General features: G+C 31.5%; 1 protein-coding gene across 2 annotated transcripts in view; it reads left to right on the plus strand.

The window, feature by feature from the left end:
• The window catches only part of LOC114333464 (uncharacterized), a 349,147-nt gene that overhangs the window by 13,736 nt on the left and 316,337 nt on the right, over positions 1 to 19,074 (plus strand). The window contains exon 2 of one of the 2 annotated variants that reach the window (XM_050648590.1): positions 11,990 to 12,263. The exons of the other annotated variant lie outside the window; for it this stretch is intronic. Coding sequence (XP_050504547.1) covers positions 11,990 to 12,001 — 12 coding nt within the window. The 3' untranslated portion in view covers positions 12,002 to 12,263. Of the gene's footprint in view, positions 1 to 11,989; positions 12,264 to 19,074 lie in introns of those variants that run through there. 2 annotated transcript variants of the gene reach the window in all.

Raw genomic sequence — 19,074 nt, forward strand, 5'->3', positions numbered from 1 at the left:
ACCTTTCAAATGAGCTAGCACACGACCCATATTCTCATTTAAAAAAATCATCGATTACGTCATCACGCCCAGATGGATGACGTCACTAGTATACTATATATGCCACAATATCATAACTTAAAAATAAAAATCGACCTGTTTCGGGATTTTTCCTTAAAGTCGCCGGCTTACGAAATAACGAATTTATTCCTTTTATTTGCACCATACCGTCGGTCGGTGGAAAATAGTGTCGCGCACGCTTGATTAGCAATTAAAAAACAAAGGAGTTTTGAATCTTGCACTAAAAAAAACTTTGTTCCATGCAAAAAAATAATTTTAGGAAAAAAACAAAAAAAAAAACGTTTAAAAAATTTTTGACCCACTTTTGGTCCTGGCAACATGCAAATTTGTTAAAAGGGGTCCTTTTTGAGTAAGATTGTGCAAAAATCCGAATCGGAATATTTTTTCTAGCGGATGAGCAGTGGCTTTCTGGACTATAAGTTGTTTGAAAGGTAAGTTGTGCAAATTTGAGAGTTTATAGGTAAAGACTATACGGGATAAGATGGTAAAAAATGCCCCCGCACTGATCAGCCCCGCTACTTATGTTTTCGATAAAGGATATACCCTTATGCAAAATTTTAGCTTCCCAGAGGTCCTATAACCCTTTAAATCGAGAAAAGAAAAATTTTTAGGTTTTATTATTTTGTAAGCGCAATTTTACTTTCAAAAATCTGAAAAAATTCAAGAGGATGTATATTTTGAATACAAAACAGCCTTATTTTTTTTCAGATTTTTGTAATACAAAATGAGCCCAGAAATTTTTTTTTTATTTTCAAAAAAATTTTAGGTTATGATAATATGATTTGGCCAACTTCTAAATAATATTTTTTGTGTAATTTTTGTCGTTCTTTTGAATGGCAAAGGCAGAATTTTTAAAATCTGAGCGGAATGAAGGAAAAAATGGAAAAAACTGTTTTTGGCTGTCTCGAGATGCATCTCGGGACAGCCAATTTTAGGATATAGGATCCTGACTACAGCAACTGAACAACACTAGAAGTGTGAATTTTTTCATAAAATTTGGTATGTGGGATTATAATAATATTTGGAACAGCTTTTCCAAATAACCTTTTTCGATATCTCTTAACGCGAAGCAAATCGAATCGCATATCGAAAATTCACCCTGTTTGTGGACTCGCAGTAAACCGCGTTTAAAATTTAAATTTCAGTTGACTATTTTAAAATTTGTGAACCATCAACCTGTCTGACTTTGCCAAATTTCAAATCTGTATATATTTTGATAGCCGAAACCAAAATATAGGGGTGTCTTCATCTTATATGGGACACACTGTATATTATCAATTTGATAATTTATTGCAACTAATATGATCGTATTTTTATAACTAGATTCAAAATATACATTCAAAATACTGACTAATTCGCTAATTTTATCATAAAAAGTTCAAATTGATTGCATTGAATAATGAACCAATTAATTAATCTGTATAGCCCGGTTATAGATAAATGAGAAATTTAAAGAGATAGTCCAATTGGTGTACAAGTGGTAATACCACTAGTACCTACACCAATTGGCCTATCTCTTTAAATTTCTCATTTATCGATAACCGGGCAATAATAATATAATATTATAATATAAGTACAGAGTGAGTTTTATGTATAGAAACCCTCAATTATCTCGGAAACTGCTTGCACGATTTTTATAGGTTGTGATGGGGAAGGGTTTTCTCGTGCAGCCGATATTATAGTGATAATTATGTACATTATTGTCAGATCTTCCGTTTTTCTGGAAATCTAATGAACTTTCTTATTTCAAATGGAACACTCTGTATATCTTTTGCCTTTTGAAGTCCTTAAGAAATACTGATTATTTTTCATGTTATATTGCCTATAACTAAATGCCATAGTTTCGGAGTTGTTGCTACATTTACTTAAAAAAAAAATTAAACGAATAATAAAAATCAACTTTTTCGGCCCGTGTAGACACTATTTTACATTTTTTGGATCATTGGGAAGAAAAAAGGTATTTTGTAATTTTTTTCTAAAGTTAATGGTTTTCGAGATCTAAACAATTTAAAACTGAAAAAAAATTTAATGACGATTTTCAAGGTTCAAAAACACAAATAAAAAATATTATTTTTGAAACTCCTGAGTACCCAAATTCAAGCTAAGCCCTTCTTCTAGGGGCTCGCAAAGAAAATTTTTTGGCACGTTTTATTCTAAAACATTGCTTTTTAATAATTTTTAATGAAGCGCATATGAGAGGACGGGCGATCGGGTTGCATTAAAAACTAAAAAACAATATTTTAGAATGAAACAAGCTTAAATTACTTACTGGTAGCTGATAAAATAAGGCTTGAACTTGAATTTGTGTACTTCGGAGTTTTAAAAATAATATTTTTGATTTGTGTTTTTGAACCTTGAAAATCGTCATTATTTTGGATTTTTTTTTTCAGTTTTAAATTGTTTATAACTCAAAAACGATTAACTTAAGTGAAAAATTACAAAAGAACATTTTTGTTTCCAATGGTCCAAAGAACGTAAAATAATGTCTACCCGTGCCAAAAAAATTAATTTTTATAATTTGCTTAAAATTTTTTTTACTGAATGTAGCAATAACTCCGAAATTATGGCCTTTAGGCATAGGGAATCTGACATGAAAAATAATCAGTATTTCTTAAGGACTTCAAAACGCAAAAAATATACAGGGTGTTCCTAATGAAATAAGAAAGTTGATTAGATTTTTAGAAAAACGGAAGATCTGTCAACAATGTAATTATCACTATAATATCGGCTCCATTAGAAATCCTCTAACCACCAAAATTTATAAAAATCGTCCAATGCGTTTCCGAGATAATTGAGGGTTTCCATACATAAAACTCACTCTGTATATATTATATTATTACACAATACTTCATTGCAATCAATTTGAACTTTTTATGATAAAATTATTGAATTAGTGAGTATTTTGAATGTATATTTTGAATCTAGGTATAAAAAATACGTCTATATTAGTTGCAATAAATTATTAAATTGATAATATACAATGTGTCGCGTTTAAGATGAAGACACCCCTTTATTTCGGCTATCAAAATATATACAGATTTGAAATTTGGCAAAGTCATACAGGTTGATGGTTCACAATTTTTAAAATAGTCAACTGAAATTTAAATTTTAAACGCGGTCTACTGCGAATCCACAAATAGGTGAATTTTCGATATGCGATTCAATTTGCTTCGTGTTAGAGATATCAAAAAAAGTTATTTGGAAAAGCTGTTCCAAATACAGTAGAGCGTCGATTATCCGAACTAATTGGGGGACAGGGATGTTCGGAAAATCGATTTTTTTGGATAATCGAACTGTATTGATATAGGAATACCTCCTGTTTATCCATAGACGAATGAAAGCATTATTTACATACATCTTTACATACTTGCATACATACATGATACGTGTATATCTTTAGTGACAAACAGGATAGAGATTAAACAAAAAGTGTTGTATTTGCAACAAAATGAAGATTTTTCAAGCATTAAAAAATCTTCAATTTTTTCTGCCGAGGCAATCCTACCTATTTACGAGCGACTGGGTTACGTGTTTTTTAACCATGTATCTGGCAAACTATTTCAGAATGGATTAAAAAATGTGAAATTTGATTTTCGGTGTCAGTTTGGCATCACAAACTATATGCAACAAAGCTAAAACTTCCTGGGATCTTGGGAGGATAAATAGGTTCTCCCCGAGATCTTTTTTTTTAAGTTTTGAGTAAACCGCTTATATACAGCATCATCTAAATCCGTATTTAAGGCAAGTTTTATCGTATTACGATTTGTGAATCCGTCAGAAGAATTAAGCCGAAACATAAAGTTACTTATGTCCGTCTTTTGTTTTTTTATCCGTCTTACTAACCTACTAACTTTAACTTTGTATTTATTGGATAAATTGGTTGCAGATTCACGTCCCTCTGACCGTTTGTTAATCTCATGTTTATTTTTCATAGAAAGGACAATACGCTTACGTTTAGGTATTTTCAATCGAGTTTTTACGTGACAAGTCGGCAGTTCGGATAAGCGGTCGTTCGGTTGATCGACATTCGGATAATCGACGCTCTACTGTATTATTATAACCCCACAAACCAAATTTTATAAAAAAATTCACACTCTTAGTGTTTTATTCAATTTTGTAGTCATGATCCTAAATTCTAAAATTGGCTGTCTCGAGTTGCATCTCGGGACAGCCAAAAACGGGTTTTTCAATTTTTTCGTTCTTTCCGCTCAGATATTAAAAATTCTGCCTTCGCCATTCAAAAGTACGACAAAAAATTCACAAAAAATACTATTTAAAAGTTGGCCAAATCATATTATCGTAACCTAATTTTTTTTTAAAAATTTCAAAAATTTTTCCTGGGCTCATTTTCATTACAAAAATCAGACAAAAATCAGGCTGTTTTGTATCCAAAGGTACATCCTCTTGAATTTTTTCCGATTTTTGAAAGTAAAATTGCGCTCACAAAAAAAAAACTTAAAAATTCTTCTTTTCTCGATTTAAAAGGTTCTAGCACCTCTGGGAAGCTAAAAATTTGCATAAGGGCATAATTTTATATCCTTTATCGAAAACATAAATAGCGGGGCTGATCGGTGCGGGGACATTTTTGACCATCTTATCCCGCTATAGCCTTTGTATTAGTTACACATTTTTAAATCATTTTTAAACAAAATTCATGTAAGTCTCACTTTCCGCCCTCACCGTACTTATACCCATACGTTCTATTTCTTTTTATTACAACTATAAGATAGTTTAATTGGTCTTCTTTTATGTTCGATTTGTAAAATTTCATTTGATCCATTAGTTAAAGAACTATATTAAAATAACTCAACCGTGTACTTCGCCGAACGCTAGTTTAAAGTGTGCCAATGTTTGTGGGAAGGGTGACTTTAGCGTTATAAATAAAAAATTATAGGAGCTATAGATTTAATTTTAAAAAAATCTTTATATAAGATTTTTTTTTGTAAAATTTTCTGAATATTTCAATGGTTAAGTCAGTTTTTTTCCAAGATTTATATTTTCGGAGTTATTTAAAAAACAACTAATTTCGCAGTTCATTTGTTTAATAATAAATGAAGCACCCACTTCTGGAATAGAACTTTTTGACAATATTGTTTATTAAACATTTCTTAATCAAATTACAAAAAGTTCTATCTTGTTTGATTTTTTCCGAAGTCAAAATCTATATTGACTCCCCTATATGCAAAAATGAGAGAGTATAGGAAGATAGTTTGGTCATGTATAACCTCAAGACATTAATTACTCAATACGAAGAATTGCTGAACTGCGGGTTTGTGGAAGGAGAGGAAGAGGAAGGAATAGGAGAGGAAGACCAAAGAATAGCTGGGGGGAGACCCTTAGGCAGGAGATGTCGGTAAAAGGTATTGATATTGATATGAACCAAGATAGAAACTTATGGAGAAATGCAATTAGGGATAGGGAAGCCGACATCACATAGGGATAAAGACAAAGAGATAATGATGTTAATTTGGGACCAATTTTCACATAGGCGACATCTAGGCATTTCACATACCTTCTGGGATGTCTCACGAATGTGACTATGAAAAAATAAACGGACCCCTCTATCTATAAGAATATCTTTTATTATTATATAAGCAATAAATTTGCCACACAATTTTAAATAAAATGCTACCCTAAGTTAATTGGATTTTTAGAATCTATAACAAAAGATGGCGCCAAATAATCATTACTAATGTGGTGGAATAATAAATCAGTAGCCAGAAATAAAATTATAGTATTACCTAATATAAATGTTTATTTTATAGGTAATAATTATTATTGCAAAAGTCATATTATTTATCTATATTGTTTATTGCTTATCACTTAATAATGAAGAATGCTGTGCATTTTCTGTGCAGGGTTTATTTTTACTCCAGGAAATACTGTGGACGTTACACTTCTTTCTAGAATATTCCCCAGTAATAATTAACTATCAGCGTTTGCCAGGAGGTTGGATCTAAATTAACATCTCTTTAAATAGATTGTCGATCTAGATACTCAAACTTATTCTTATCCTTAATTGTCATTCTTAAAGTGTACGTGCGTCGTCAAGTTTGTTGAAAATTTATTTTTAAGTGCTTCACTGGGTTATTTTTGTGTCAAACAAATAACAACAATTTGCCCCTCTCCATAGATCTTCAAAGGTTAGAAATCAAATTTGTGATTGTTTAAATGTTTCCCTTTTCCCCTTTGGCAAGTAACGTAATGCAATACTAAATTCAATTTTTGCATCAATTAATAATTGCTCACCCTATTAAAAGGGAATTAATATTACAACCTTTCGGCAATCTGTTAATTGCACTACCCATTTGTCATAGCTTCATCATTTCCATATAAAACGTTTGCAATCCAAATAATACCTATATCATCAGACCATAATAGGCCAGGTAATAAGACAAAAATATACACTGTTCGTGACATTTCAACATCCAGGGCACTGAAGCGTTTTTTCGACAGGTAATACCTATAAGAACAAATTGTAACTATTCTCTGCGTAGGATCTGGCGACCATTTTTATTTATAAACAATTTAGTGTCAAAAAACGGCCTTTTTTCTTTTTTTTTTTTCAAATCAATGGAAAACAATGAAACATATTTTTTTAGTACAAACATCTTCGAGGGCATGGAAAAAGCTTTCAAATGCCTTATTATAAAGGTTCATATACTCATTTAATGTTAATATAATTGTGAAGAAAGGTCGAAAATTAGTCGAAACATAAGTCAGAAAAAAAAAACGGTTTTAGAACCATTCTACAGGTGTCAAATGAAAGAGAATGAGCTAAACTTTCAAATTGGTTTAAAAAAAGTGAATAGAAAATGTATTTATTAGGAATAAATAATGATGCAAAAGTATCGTCAACTATCAAATTTTTTTCAAAAAAAATCTATTTCTTGCCGTGTTTACATGCACAACTACCAAGTAATGTTATGCCTATAATAATTGATAAAAAATTGTAATAAATATATATAATTTATTATATAAAAACTAAAAAGTTTATAAGGAAAAATTGACGATACTTTTGCATAATTATTTATTACTAATAAATGCATTTTTTCTTCACTTTTATTAAACCAATTTGAAAGTTTAGCTCATGCTCTTTCATTTGACATCTGTAGAATTGTTCTAAAATAATTTTTTTCTGACTTATATTATTGCAAAAAAAGCTCTCTGTGATAAACAATTTGAATAAAATTTAAACAATTGAATGAATCGCTTTGACAGAACCCTCATTTGACAAAAATTTCAAGACTGTACACTAATTTTTGCAATAGTTATTGCGAAATTATTTTTTTTTGCAATTTCGACCCATATTCGCAATTATATTAACAATAAATGAGTATATCAACTTTTATAATACACCATTTTAAAGCTTTTTCCGTGCTCCCGAAGATGTTTGTACTAAAAGAAACCATTTTTAAGAAAGTTTCACTGTTTTCCATTAATTTGAAAAAAAAGGAAAAAGGTCTTTTTTGACACTAAATTGTTTATAAATAAAAATTGCCGCCAGATCTTTCGCAGGAAATAGTTATAATTTGTTCTTATATGTATTACCTGTCGAAAACCGCTTCAGTACCCTGGCTGTTGAAGTTTCACGAACAGGGTATATTTTTGCCTTATTACCCTGGCCTAATTTGTCCTTTTATTATTTTATTTTTGCCTTTTTGTAACATCCTCTCATATTATAGTTTCTTTTTTATAATTTTCGTGATAGTCTTTACCGTTATGTTAAAGTATTATTTGCTATTATTATAATTTTTATAGTTATGGTTTTATTTATTATGTTTTCTTCCTATTTTTTTACCAGCTCTTCCCTTCCCTGTCTGAATTGACTGCATGCAAAAACGCAATGGTCTGCGTCATTCCCCACCCACATATTACGCATCGATCGTCATTTGTTTTTTTAATTTTATAAGTATAGATCCTAAAAGACTCATTGCCTGTCAAAAATTGTGGGAAATAAAAATTTATATGCCTAAAATTTCTGTTGATTCAGGGCTCTAGGTTAGGATTGGGCGTCCTCATTCAATGTGCTTTAGTTCTTTCTTCGGATCATTCGCTCTGTTACTGTCTCACACTATTTTTTCCTTCATCTTTACCTTCATATCCAGGCATTTTTTAATACTTCCTCCCAATTGTACTTCCTCCCAAAAATTGAATATATTAAATGGGCCCTGAAAGGCGTATGTGGCGCCCTCTATGTAATATGTCATTTTTGGTGGCAAATTTAGATTTCTCATCTCAAACAACCCCAGCTTACCAAATTTCGTGTTGTTATCCCATGCCTGTCAGGAGATATTCAAGAATAAATAAAATATGAGTTTAATTTTGACACCCTATATTTCGGTTATTATCAACTTTCGTACTATAGTAATTTAGCTTAAATAGACCTATTTTAAGCTCAGGAATCTAAGGTTAAGCTATGGCCCATTCTTTGCCAAACACCCTGTATACCCATAGGAGGTTCCTTATTAGCCATTATTGGGACGTGCAGTGGTGTCGGTGATAATAAATTGCCACCTAGCGTGTTCTGTATTGAGAAGAAACGGACTCAGGCTCACACTTGAAGAGTACAGGGGAAAAACAAGGAATTTAATTTTTTAATGAATTTTGGCTTTTCTCGCCATGTGGTAGCAAAAACTGAGTATTATCGACTAGCCTATCAATTCAGGACAAAAACCAGAAAGATCAGTCTATATAAATTTTCTAAGAATTTGTATCCAGGCGAAGAACCAGGATTGTCCGCACGCCACTGAACAAAAATAAGGAATGTTTTTTGGTGCAATATTAAGCAGTCTTTTTGGTGCATTATTAAATTAACAAGTTAATGCAAATTAATATTATATTAACATTATAGAATAATAACTGCTGGAATTCTGCTAAGAATCTCTTAAGTAGTTTTTATAATATATCATAAGAATTAAACCTTTATTGGTGTTTATCTCAATATGTATAAAATGTAACATTCCTTGTTTTCCCCCTGTACTCTTCACTTACTTACTTATCCATGGCTTTACACAGCATATTATATTTGCTATTTACCACATCCCAACATAGGTGTAACCAGGATGATCCTAAGGGTGGGTTACAACTACCTGAAAGGGGGGGTTACAACTGTTGGAAGGTCTCCGAGGGCTATGGTGTTAAGCGTATAGAGCTCAAAGTACATCCCAATGGGGGGCGTTACAACCCCCAAAACCCCCCCCTGGTTACGCCTATGCATCCCAATCACCATTTCTTCTCGTCATGTATATATCTTCTTCAGTGAGGTCTCTTTTTCCATTGCTGTTTTTATTTATCCGTTACACTGTAATCTAGGACGTGTTCTTTTCATCCTTCTATTTGATTTCAATTTTTCTTTTTTATTTGCCACCCAGGTAAAGCTTCACAATATTCGATAAAAATATCAATATTGTATTGATATCGTATCGAAAATCAATACTATACCGATACAATACATGCCTTAGCAATATTAATGTCGATACGACACTCACTATCTGAAATCAGTACAATACTCTTGTATTGTCGATATTCTTGTATTGTCGATATTATATCCTTGCCTTTAATCCTTTTTATGTCGATATTTTATCGAGTATTGTATCGAAATCAATATCAATATCGATACACGATACGATACTTCATTGGAATAACCAATATACTTAAACAATACTTAAAAAGTATCGATATTATATCGTATCGTGGAGCTTTAATCCCAGGTCTCTGAGCCATAAAGTGAGCAGCTTTTTACTTTGTTTTATTAAGTTATCCTATTTATCTCCAGATCTTCTGCGGTGTTTCCAATTACAATGTATTCTACTTCTAAATTCTTCTTCCATGTTCTTCTTTTTTATGTTCACGATGTCGTCTTTATCTTCTACTAAAATTACTTCGTGATTTTCCATTGCTTTCAAGTAGGGGAACAAAGGTTACTAAGTGTGCAGTCACTCGAGCTCATTAGGGACCTATTGGGTTGTGAATGAGTAGGTCCTAAAACCAAAAAAAGTTAAGTAAAGTTTTCCATTTTAATGGAGACTTGTCCATTTTTCATCTCCAATTTTCCATTTCCAACAATCGTTTTTTTAGATTATAGGGCCATCTATCCATAATTCGAAAAAATGTCTCGAAAAAAAAGTTACTTATTTTTACGTAAGGAATCCAAATCTGCAATAAAAAATGGAGGCTCCAATTTAATATTTTAAATTAACCTCCCACCCCACCTACGTGGGGGTAGTGTTTGGTGCCATTCGATAGATTTCTCAAAAATATTGAATAAGTGTATTTTTCAGTTTTTTGATCTGATGTTCATTTCGCGAAATATCGCGGGATTCGTATTTAAAATATTAAATTTAACCCCCACCCCTCTCCGTGGGAAGTCGTGTTTAATATCATTCGATAGATTTTTAAAAAATATTGATTACGTATTTTTTAGTTTTTCGATCTGTCATTCACTTCGCGAAATATTCGCTTTTTTCTTGTGAAACTTTGAGACTCGCCCATTTCCTTACGCCCCGCTCAAATCGTCAGATTTTTGAAATATACACTGTTTTGCATGTACTTAACTTACCTTATCTTAATCTGACGATTTCGAGTTTTTCTAAGGATAGATTTTTTTTCGGCCCCTCCTTAACGTACTCCCCTGCATTAAGAGCCAGTATACGGTAGAGGTACATTTTCAGGGTATAAGGTTTCTCCCCATGTAATAATCTGACGCTCTCGAGTAACTGCAAAAATCCCTGCTTGGGCTCCCCTACCACTATTATTATAGGTCTTTCGAAAGTCCACGAATAAATGTTGAATGCTATTGTTTTTTTATGAGCTGTTTTATAGAAAATAAATTATTATTAAATGGTATCCGTTACGAAAAACACTCTTCTTAAGTTCGCAGCAGTTCTTCTACTTTTCTTTAATGGTTTTTCCTTACAACCTACCCACAAGAGGTAAAACGCATGTTTCCCTATATATTGAGTTTTTTTTGTTTCCCTTTTTTATGTATAGAGCTTAAGTAGCCTTTTCCATTCGTTTGGCATTTTTCCATCAAATAAGCATTTGTTAAATATTTGTTTTAAATCTTCTATTAAGACCAAAGGGTCGTGTTTTAGCAATTCTTCAGGTATGTCTCCAGGGCCAGTTGCTTTGTTACTTTTCATCCTTCTTAGCACATTTCGCATTTCGTTTTCAGATATGCCTGCAACTTGTGTTTGTCATTTATTTCGTAAGTTGGGAGAGAAAATGGAAATATTTTTTTCTTGTATAGACTCAGATGGGCAAAATATTAATTCATTTGTATTGGTTTATGGTCATTCATCCATTTGTATCTTCATTAAGCTATCTATATATATCTTTACATTTTTTTTTGCAAAAATTGGTTTTTTATGCTCTTTATTTCTTTTTATAATTTTTAGATCATGAGTAGATATATCAATAGAATAAATTTATCAAGAATAGTATTACTTTTTTCTTCTTCTCTGGTAGCCGTCTGTTTAACATCGGTAGTACAAGTCCTCAAGATACGAAAACTATACAGTGTCTCATTTTTTTTCTCTTGTCTTCTATATTTCGAATTTTAAGCGTTCACGCTCTTACGGTAGGGATTTGTGGAGCGAGTCCCTCGAGCTGCAAGCCAAAAACAAAGATACGATCATGCGTAAAAATCTTTAATCACCCACAAAAGATAACATATTCTAGCTTTACTTGTACTAGTACAGAGTGTAATAGCTCGTATATTTTGTTTCGATTAATCATGAGGCTTATACAATTAAGATGCTGGCAGTAAATTATCTTAAAAACCCTGAATTATCCTTGTACAAACATATTGATCATACGTGCTTGTCAAGCTTGAAGTTGGTGCGTAGCCAATTTTATAAATGTTTATAAAAATACATTTAAGGTTTGGTAAAACTATTTTCTTTAACAGACTATATTTTTTAAACAGATCTATTTTTAAGAACCGAGTTAACAAAAAATCGCCAAAACGGAGAACATTTACCCACCTTCGCACCCCAGGTCTATGCTCTATAAGCCTGTGCGGCCGAAATACGAAAAGACCACAATGCAAGAGGCACTAATACCAATGGGGAGGCCTGCACCATCCCCACCTCCTCAACCTAGAGCACCTTCTCCAGCCCCAATCGCAGCAGAGGCAGCAGCTGCTGTCCAAGGACCAAGTGACGATGAAATGAAACGTTTGCCGATGTTGATTTCAAGGTGATAAAAGAGAAATGTATTATATTATTGTCCCCAATACTCTTTAGTTAGGAATTTCTTTAATTACTTGTTACTAAAAATTATGTTAATATTTTTAGTTGTTAGTTACATTTTACATGTAACCTTTAACAGTAATATCAATTGCTGTTTTTTATTTTCCTATCTAAAATTTTAAACGAACTAGAACAATACAAGGAATTCCTACCTAAGATTAAAAATTTTATTTGGCAAAACATCATCTACTATTAGGTCTTGTGTTTTTTATATTGCTATATACAAATTCCGCGAGAGAATTTCGGAACATAGCATTGAGTACATGTGTAGCTGAACTGCATTTAAAATAGTGGACCAATATAAAACTTCGACACACAGAAATCAATACCACGTTGATAGACATTGTATAAAATATCGTTCAACTATCCGTCTACTTTTAAGAGATGCCATAGCCCATAGCGCCGCCCAAAGTCAATGTTACCAAGCGGCGTATAATAATCCGATTTGCGGATCTTCTTGAGAGTTGTATCTCCGTCGTACCTTTAAATAAATCGGATATTTGTAAACAAAAATTAACTTAATGATTTGTAGCTATTTCCTTTATTTCCTATAAATATTTTCTGATAAAGGTTATTACACGTACCTTGTTTGAGAGAAATATCTAGAGAGATGCGATTGGCAACACTGCCCAAAATAACCGTCTGACTGCTTAGAAAAGGAGAGATTTGTGGCTTGTCTAAAGGAAATTTGCATGTCCGCACAGCCCCAAGGATTATAACCAGACTGACTACAAGCATAAGCCGATTGCATATTATCCTCTATTCTACGCATAGGTACGCGGTAAGAATGGATTATTATAAGTTTATGGATATGTACTGAAAACATATAATTTCACCTAAAATACATCAAAATTCTAATAATTCTATATAATATAGGTAGGTACATTAACTCCTTCAGTCATAATAGTCGCAGATCTTTACATAATTATATGAAACTTCGTAAAAAGTCATGTTAATAGATTTAAATCTTTACTATTTATAAAAGCAACTTATTATTTACACGAAATATTGATTAATAATACTGACGACTAATATTTATAAAAATATTCATTCATTTTTAGTTCAGAGAAATAAGGAAAAAAAATATCCTGTTCGTGACACAACCCCCTCCAGGCCGACCAAATTTTTTGAGTAGTATGGACATCTATATTAATAACATATATGTTTCCTGCAGCCGATTTTGATGATATACATAGTTATAAACAAATGAAGATCAAAAAACGGTAAATTTTCTCTTTTTTCGTCTATAACCAAAAAGTTAAGTATTTTAAACAAATTTGAGAGTAAGAAACTCATAAACCGTATAAAAGACTTCAATATGGCGTTTGCTGAATATGTCTATCCTTATTGGTTGCTTAGAAAATTGCAAAATAAATCAAAAATTTTGAGTTTTTACAAATATTCATAATTTATGTAAAAATTAACTTAGAACGTTCTTATTACACGGAATGCTGAGACTTCTGGTGCTTAAATCATACCTTAAATTTCAAAGCAATTGGTCAAATAGTTTAAAAGGTATTTAATTTGTTTATCCCAAATTAATTTTTTTGCAACGCTATAAGTCAGAAAATGATGAAGTTACAGTAATACTTTGAATAGTTTATGAAAGAAGAAGATTTATACATTAATTTAATAAAAAAAAAATGACAAAATATACTTCTAAATACTGCAAAATTATTTTGCAAAAACATGTGAATTAAAAAAAGGGGAGGGGGCTAACTTCGTCTCTAAGTGTCCTAGGACAATTTTTTTTCTTTCTAAATGTGTATAAAAATTCAGTCTTTCTAAATATGAAAAAATAATTTTTCTACGGGTAACGGTTAAAAAGCTATTCTAATTGTTTATAAGTAAGCAAAGAATCGACGTGTTTTTGCAAAATATTACACTGTTTAAAATTACTTTTTGTCATTTTTTTTAATTAAGTCAATAGTATAAGTGTTCTTCTTCCATAAACTATTGGAAGTCTTACTGTAACCTCATAATTTTCTGACTTGTAGTGTTGTAAAAAAAATGAATTTGGGATAAACAACTTAAATAACTTTTAAACTATTTGACCAATTGCTTTAAAATTTAAAATATAATTTAAGCACCAGAAGTCGCAGCAAGTCGTGTAATAAGAAGGTTTGAAGTTAATTTTTACATAAGTTATGAATATTTATAAAAAATCAAAATTTATGATTTATTTTGCAATTTTCTAAGCAACCAATAGGGACAGACATATTCAGCGAACGTCATATTGACATTTTTTAGACGAATTATGAGGTTCTTACTCTCAAATTAGTTTAAAATGCTTAACTTTTTGGTTATAGACAAAAAAAAGCGAAAATTTACCGTTTTTTGATCTTCATTTGTTTATAACTATGTACAGTGCGTCCATAAAGTAACGCATAAATTCGTTATTTCGTAAACCGGCGACTTTAAGGAAAAATACCGAAACAGGTCGATTTTTATTTTTAAATTACGATTTTTTGGCATATATATCATCCTCGTGACGTCATTCATCTGGGCGTGATGACGTAATCGATGATTTTTTTTTTAAATGGGAACAAGGGTCATGTGATAGCTCATTTGAAAGGGCATTTAATTCTCTATCCAATAATATAAACATTAACATAATTATTTATACAGGGTGTTCAAAAAACATTTTTTTAATTAAAATAAGTGAGACAAAAAGAAGAATATATGTAATTTATTTTAAATCAAAATGCATTTTACTACTGCCAGTAAAGAGAAAAAAATTTTATTTGACAAATAAACATTGATTTTCGTTTAAACGAAATGTTCAAACTGCCAAGAGACAGGTGGGTGGCAGCTTTAACATTGAATTTAAGCGAAAAACAATATTTATTTGTCAAATAAACATTTTTTTTCCTGTTTTCTGACAACAGTAAAACGTATTTTGAATTAAATAAATTACATACATTCTTCTTTTTGTCTCAATTATTTTAATTAAAAAAAATGTTTTTTTGAACACGTTGTATAAATAAATATGTTAATGTTTATATTAGTGAATAGAGAATTAATACCCTTTCAAATGAGCTATCACATGACCCCTATTCTCATTTAAAAAAATCATCGATTACGTCATCATGCCCAGATGGATGACGTGACTAGTATGATATATATGCCAAAAAATCGGAATTTAAAAATAAAAATCGACCTATTTCGGGATTTTTCCTTAATATCGCCGGTTTACGAAATAATGAATTTATGCGTTACTTTATGGACGCACTGTATATCATCAAAATCAGCTGCAGGAAACATATAGGTTATTAATATAGATGTCCATACTACTCAAAAAATTTGGTTTCGGCCTGGAGGGGGATGTGTCACGAGAAAAATCTTATTTCTCTGGACTATTTGATTGTATAAACGTCACTGTCAGGGTCGAATTACCGACGCACTGTTGCCTCACTTTTGCAGAACTTTCGCAATCTTGGACCGCGTTTGTTGCTACCTGTTGATCGCTACTGTGTGCTCTTAATAGAAGGCCTTCTAAGACCTTAAGGGAAACGGAGCAAAATGCAAAATTTTGACGTGTGTCAAAATTTTTAAATGTGTGTTAAATGTATTTTTTCGAATCCTGAAAAAACTAATAAATATTTTTTGAAAAATTTAAACGCAGATTACATTATTACCGAGGGTCGAGAGCCCTGAAAACTTCTATAATGTTTATTTTAGTAAGTTACAGGGGTGAAAATAAAAGAGAAAATTTAGTGTGATTTTTAATTGCAAACATTTCATTCAAAAGAAACTTTTTATTTATTTTAAGGCCCTTGGTAATAAAGTAGTTTTCATTCTGCTTTTAAATTTTTTCAAAAATACTTTTTAAAATCGTTATCTCAGAATTGGAAAAAAATTAATACATTTATAACATATTTAAAATTTTGATATGTGTCAAAATATTGCATTTTGCTTCGTTCCCCTTAAATAATAAAAAAGTTATTTTTACAATAAATAACGCAATGGCAAAAAACGGCCATTTTGGACCTTTCGAGGGCTGTTTTGCAACAACAAATTAACGAAATTAAACTTGCCGTAGCTCAAATTGTGACTTTTTTAATTTACTACATTTTTTTATTTAAACGTTTTTCTCTAAAATGAATGAATAAATATTTTTATAAATGTTAGTTGTCAGTATTGATCAAGATTTCATGTAAATAATAAGTTGTTTTTATGAATGGTAAGGTAAATATTTCAATCTACCTGTTACATGACTTTTTATGAAGTTTCATATAATTATGTACTTAAAGATCTGCAGCGATTATGACTGATTATATTATATAAAATTATTAAAATTTTGATGTATTTTAGGTGAAATTATATGTTTTTAGTACATACCCATAAACTTCATATCCATAATAGTCCAGTCGTAGCGCGTATGCGTAGAAAGCTAGGATCTGTAATCGGCTTGTGCTTATAGTCGGTTCGGTTATAATCCTTGGGGCTGTGCGGACATGCAAGTCTAAAGGAAGTAGTTTTGACCCATCAGTCACGTAAGAGGTTAGTCTAGCTTTCAATTTTTATACGTGGGTGGAGTGGTTTTTTTACTTGTTCTTGAATGAGTTTAGAATCCAGTAGCCCTATGAAGTATTGGATTTTTATAATATAATTATTTGAAAACCTTTTGTTGGTCAACTGCCTAGAGCAGAGTTGAGCCGAAATACATGTATTTTGTATGTTACGAAATTCGCTCGCGGAAACTGTATGACTATTTATTTCTGGAAGATTTATTAGCTACATGCATCACTAACAATATTCATTCTTTAGATATTTCCAGTTGTAACTTAGTGATTAAACTAAAAGGGAAGTTCCCTTATACATTATTGATTAAAATTGTGAAAGCTCTGTATCGTCGGTGGTACTATACAGCCCTTCGTCTTGTGACTATCGGGGACGAATGTTGGTGATCATCACGTCAATCTTTATCGTATCTGCAGCGGCGGGGAAAAGCTGCACAGATGTTGTGTTGAACCAGGTTCTGAGGTTCTTTTACCAGGATGTTCTTCTTCTTCCTGGACCTCGCTTTTCAAATATTTTTTTATGAATATTATTTCCTTGCAGGATGGCTTGTAGCATGGCATATCTAGATTAATTTCGCATAATGTGTCCGAAGTATTGTAACTTTCGAGATTTGTTAGTGGTCAGTACATTTCAGTTCTTATGCGGTCTTCTTAGGACCTCGGAGTCAATTCTCGAGAACGATCGTTCCCTGAGAGTATACGCTCGCGAACGAATGAAATTGAACGTACCTATTGCTCCCGTAATGTTAATTCTCGAGGATATTTTTAACTACTCGTTCCAAAGAACGTATTCGCTGATTTTAACAGATCTATAGGTTTGGCATCGTGGTAAATATGATTGAAAAGTTTGTGTTCCATGCGATAAAATTGTTTCAGTGTTTATTTAAAAACTGATTTTTCACATTCACTAAGAAATATTGAAATAATATTACATTTGTATAGTTATTATATTTTTCTTCTGTATGAAAATGGAAAATGATTTCAGTTTGATAATTAATGAAAGTCAGTAAATTTTCAATTTATTTCTTTAATTGTGAAAAGAATTCATTGTAATAGTTTTAATTCTACACCCTTCTACTATTCAGGGTCAATTCTTGACATACCTGCTAGTGCTGATATCCATTGTCAATATTTCACCTATTTCTGGACCTGGTTCGGGCATAATATTTTGCACAAATAAATTATGGAGAATAGCACTGCATTTATCAGTTATTATTATAACACCTGCATTTATTATTTGTCCTGCCTTTTTCGAAGAGTAATGTAGTACTCTGTGTTTCAATAGACATCTGAAACGCATTTTTAATAATCCATTACACCACTCAATTAGACAGCGGGTATACGTCAGGCATACATTTCGGCGTCGATTTTATTCAAATGCAAGGGTTCCTGGGTTCAAGCGTACCTCAACTGGTATCCAGAGTCACCTTAAAATATATAGGGTATTCTGAAATCAGGAAGCCCCATATTTTACCAGCTTATTCTATGACCAAAAATATTAAAAACTATATTTTCGATTGCTAGAAAGTATGATCCCTAAATTCGGAACACTCTGTTTTCGTCTAAATTTCCCAAGATTCAAGAACCGAACCATTAATTCTTAACGAATTATTGATTCTTAAAATTTCGAAAATTCCTGTATATTATACATAAATTCTTACCTTAACAGGTAAAACAACGTTCTTGTTCTTAAAAAAGATTTCGTAGCACATTTTGGTAATTGGATGATTCCAAATAAATGCATTATGTGTAGCGCCTGGATAACGTGCATGTACATTCATTATCTTATAATTTCTATTACGTACTTATCTAACAATAACTTATTTACAGTATCAATCAAGTTTTGAAAGAATGTAAAATAACCAGGATCTAACCTAAATCTATCATAAAAATGATTTTCATGTAGTGGCGTAGCGTGAGTATCGGCCGCCCGGGGCGGAAGACAATTTTGCCGCCCTCTTATTTAGGTATTTTAATTTATTGTATAACATTACATACATTAATTAAAGAGAACTTTTCAGCGAGAACAGTCATCATTATTTTGCATTATACAGGTTGGATTTTAAATAAAAAAGTTTATCCAAGTTTTACAATCACGTTTATTAATACAAAAATTCTCTTACTTTAACCAATTAGATACATTGATATAACTTAGGTAGGTACCTATCACTTAAGATTAGGTACACCTTGACGATCGACAGAATTAAAAAACTAGAACTAGAACGATACTATAATGT

Source organism: Diabrotica virgifera, chromosome 4 (assembly GCF_917563875.1).
Source record: "Diabrotica virgifera virgifera chromosome 4, PGI_DIABVI_V3a".
NCBI classification, from domain to species: domain Eukaryota; kingdom Metazoa; phylum Arthropoda; class Insecta; order Coleoptera; family Chrysomelidae; genus Diabrotica; species Diabrotica virgifera.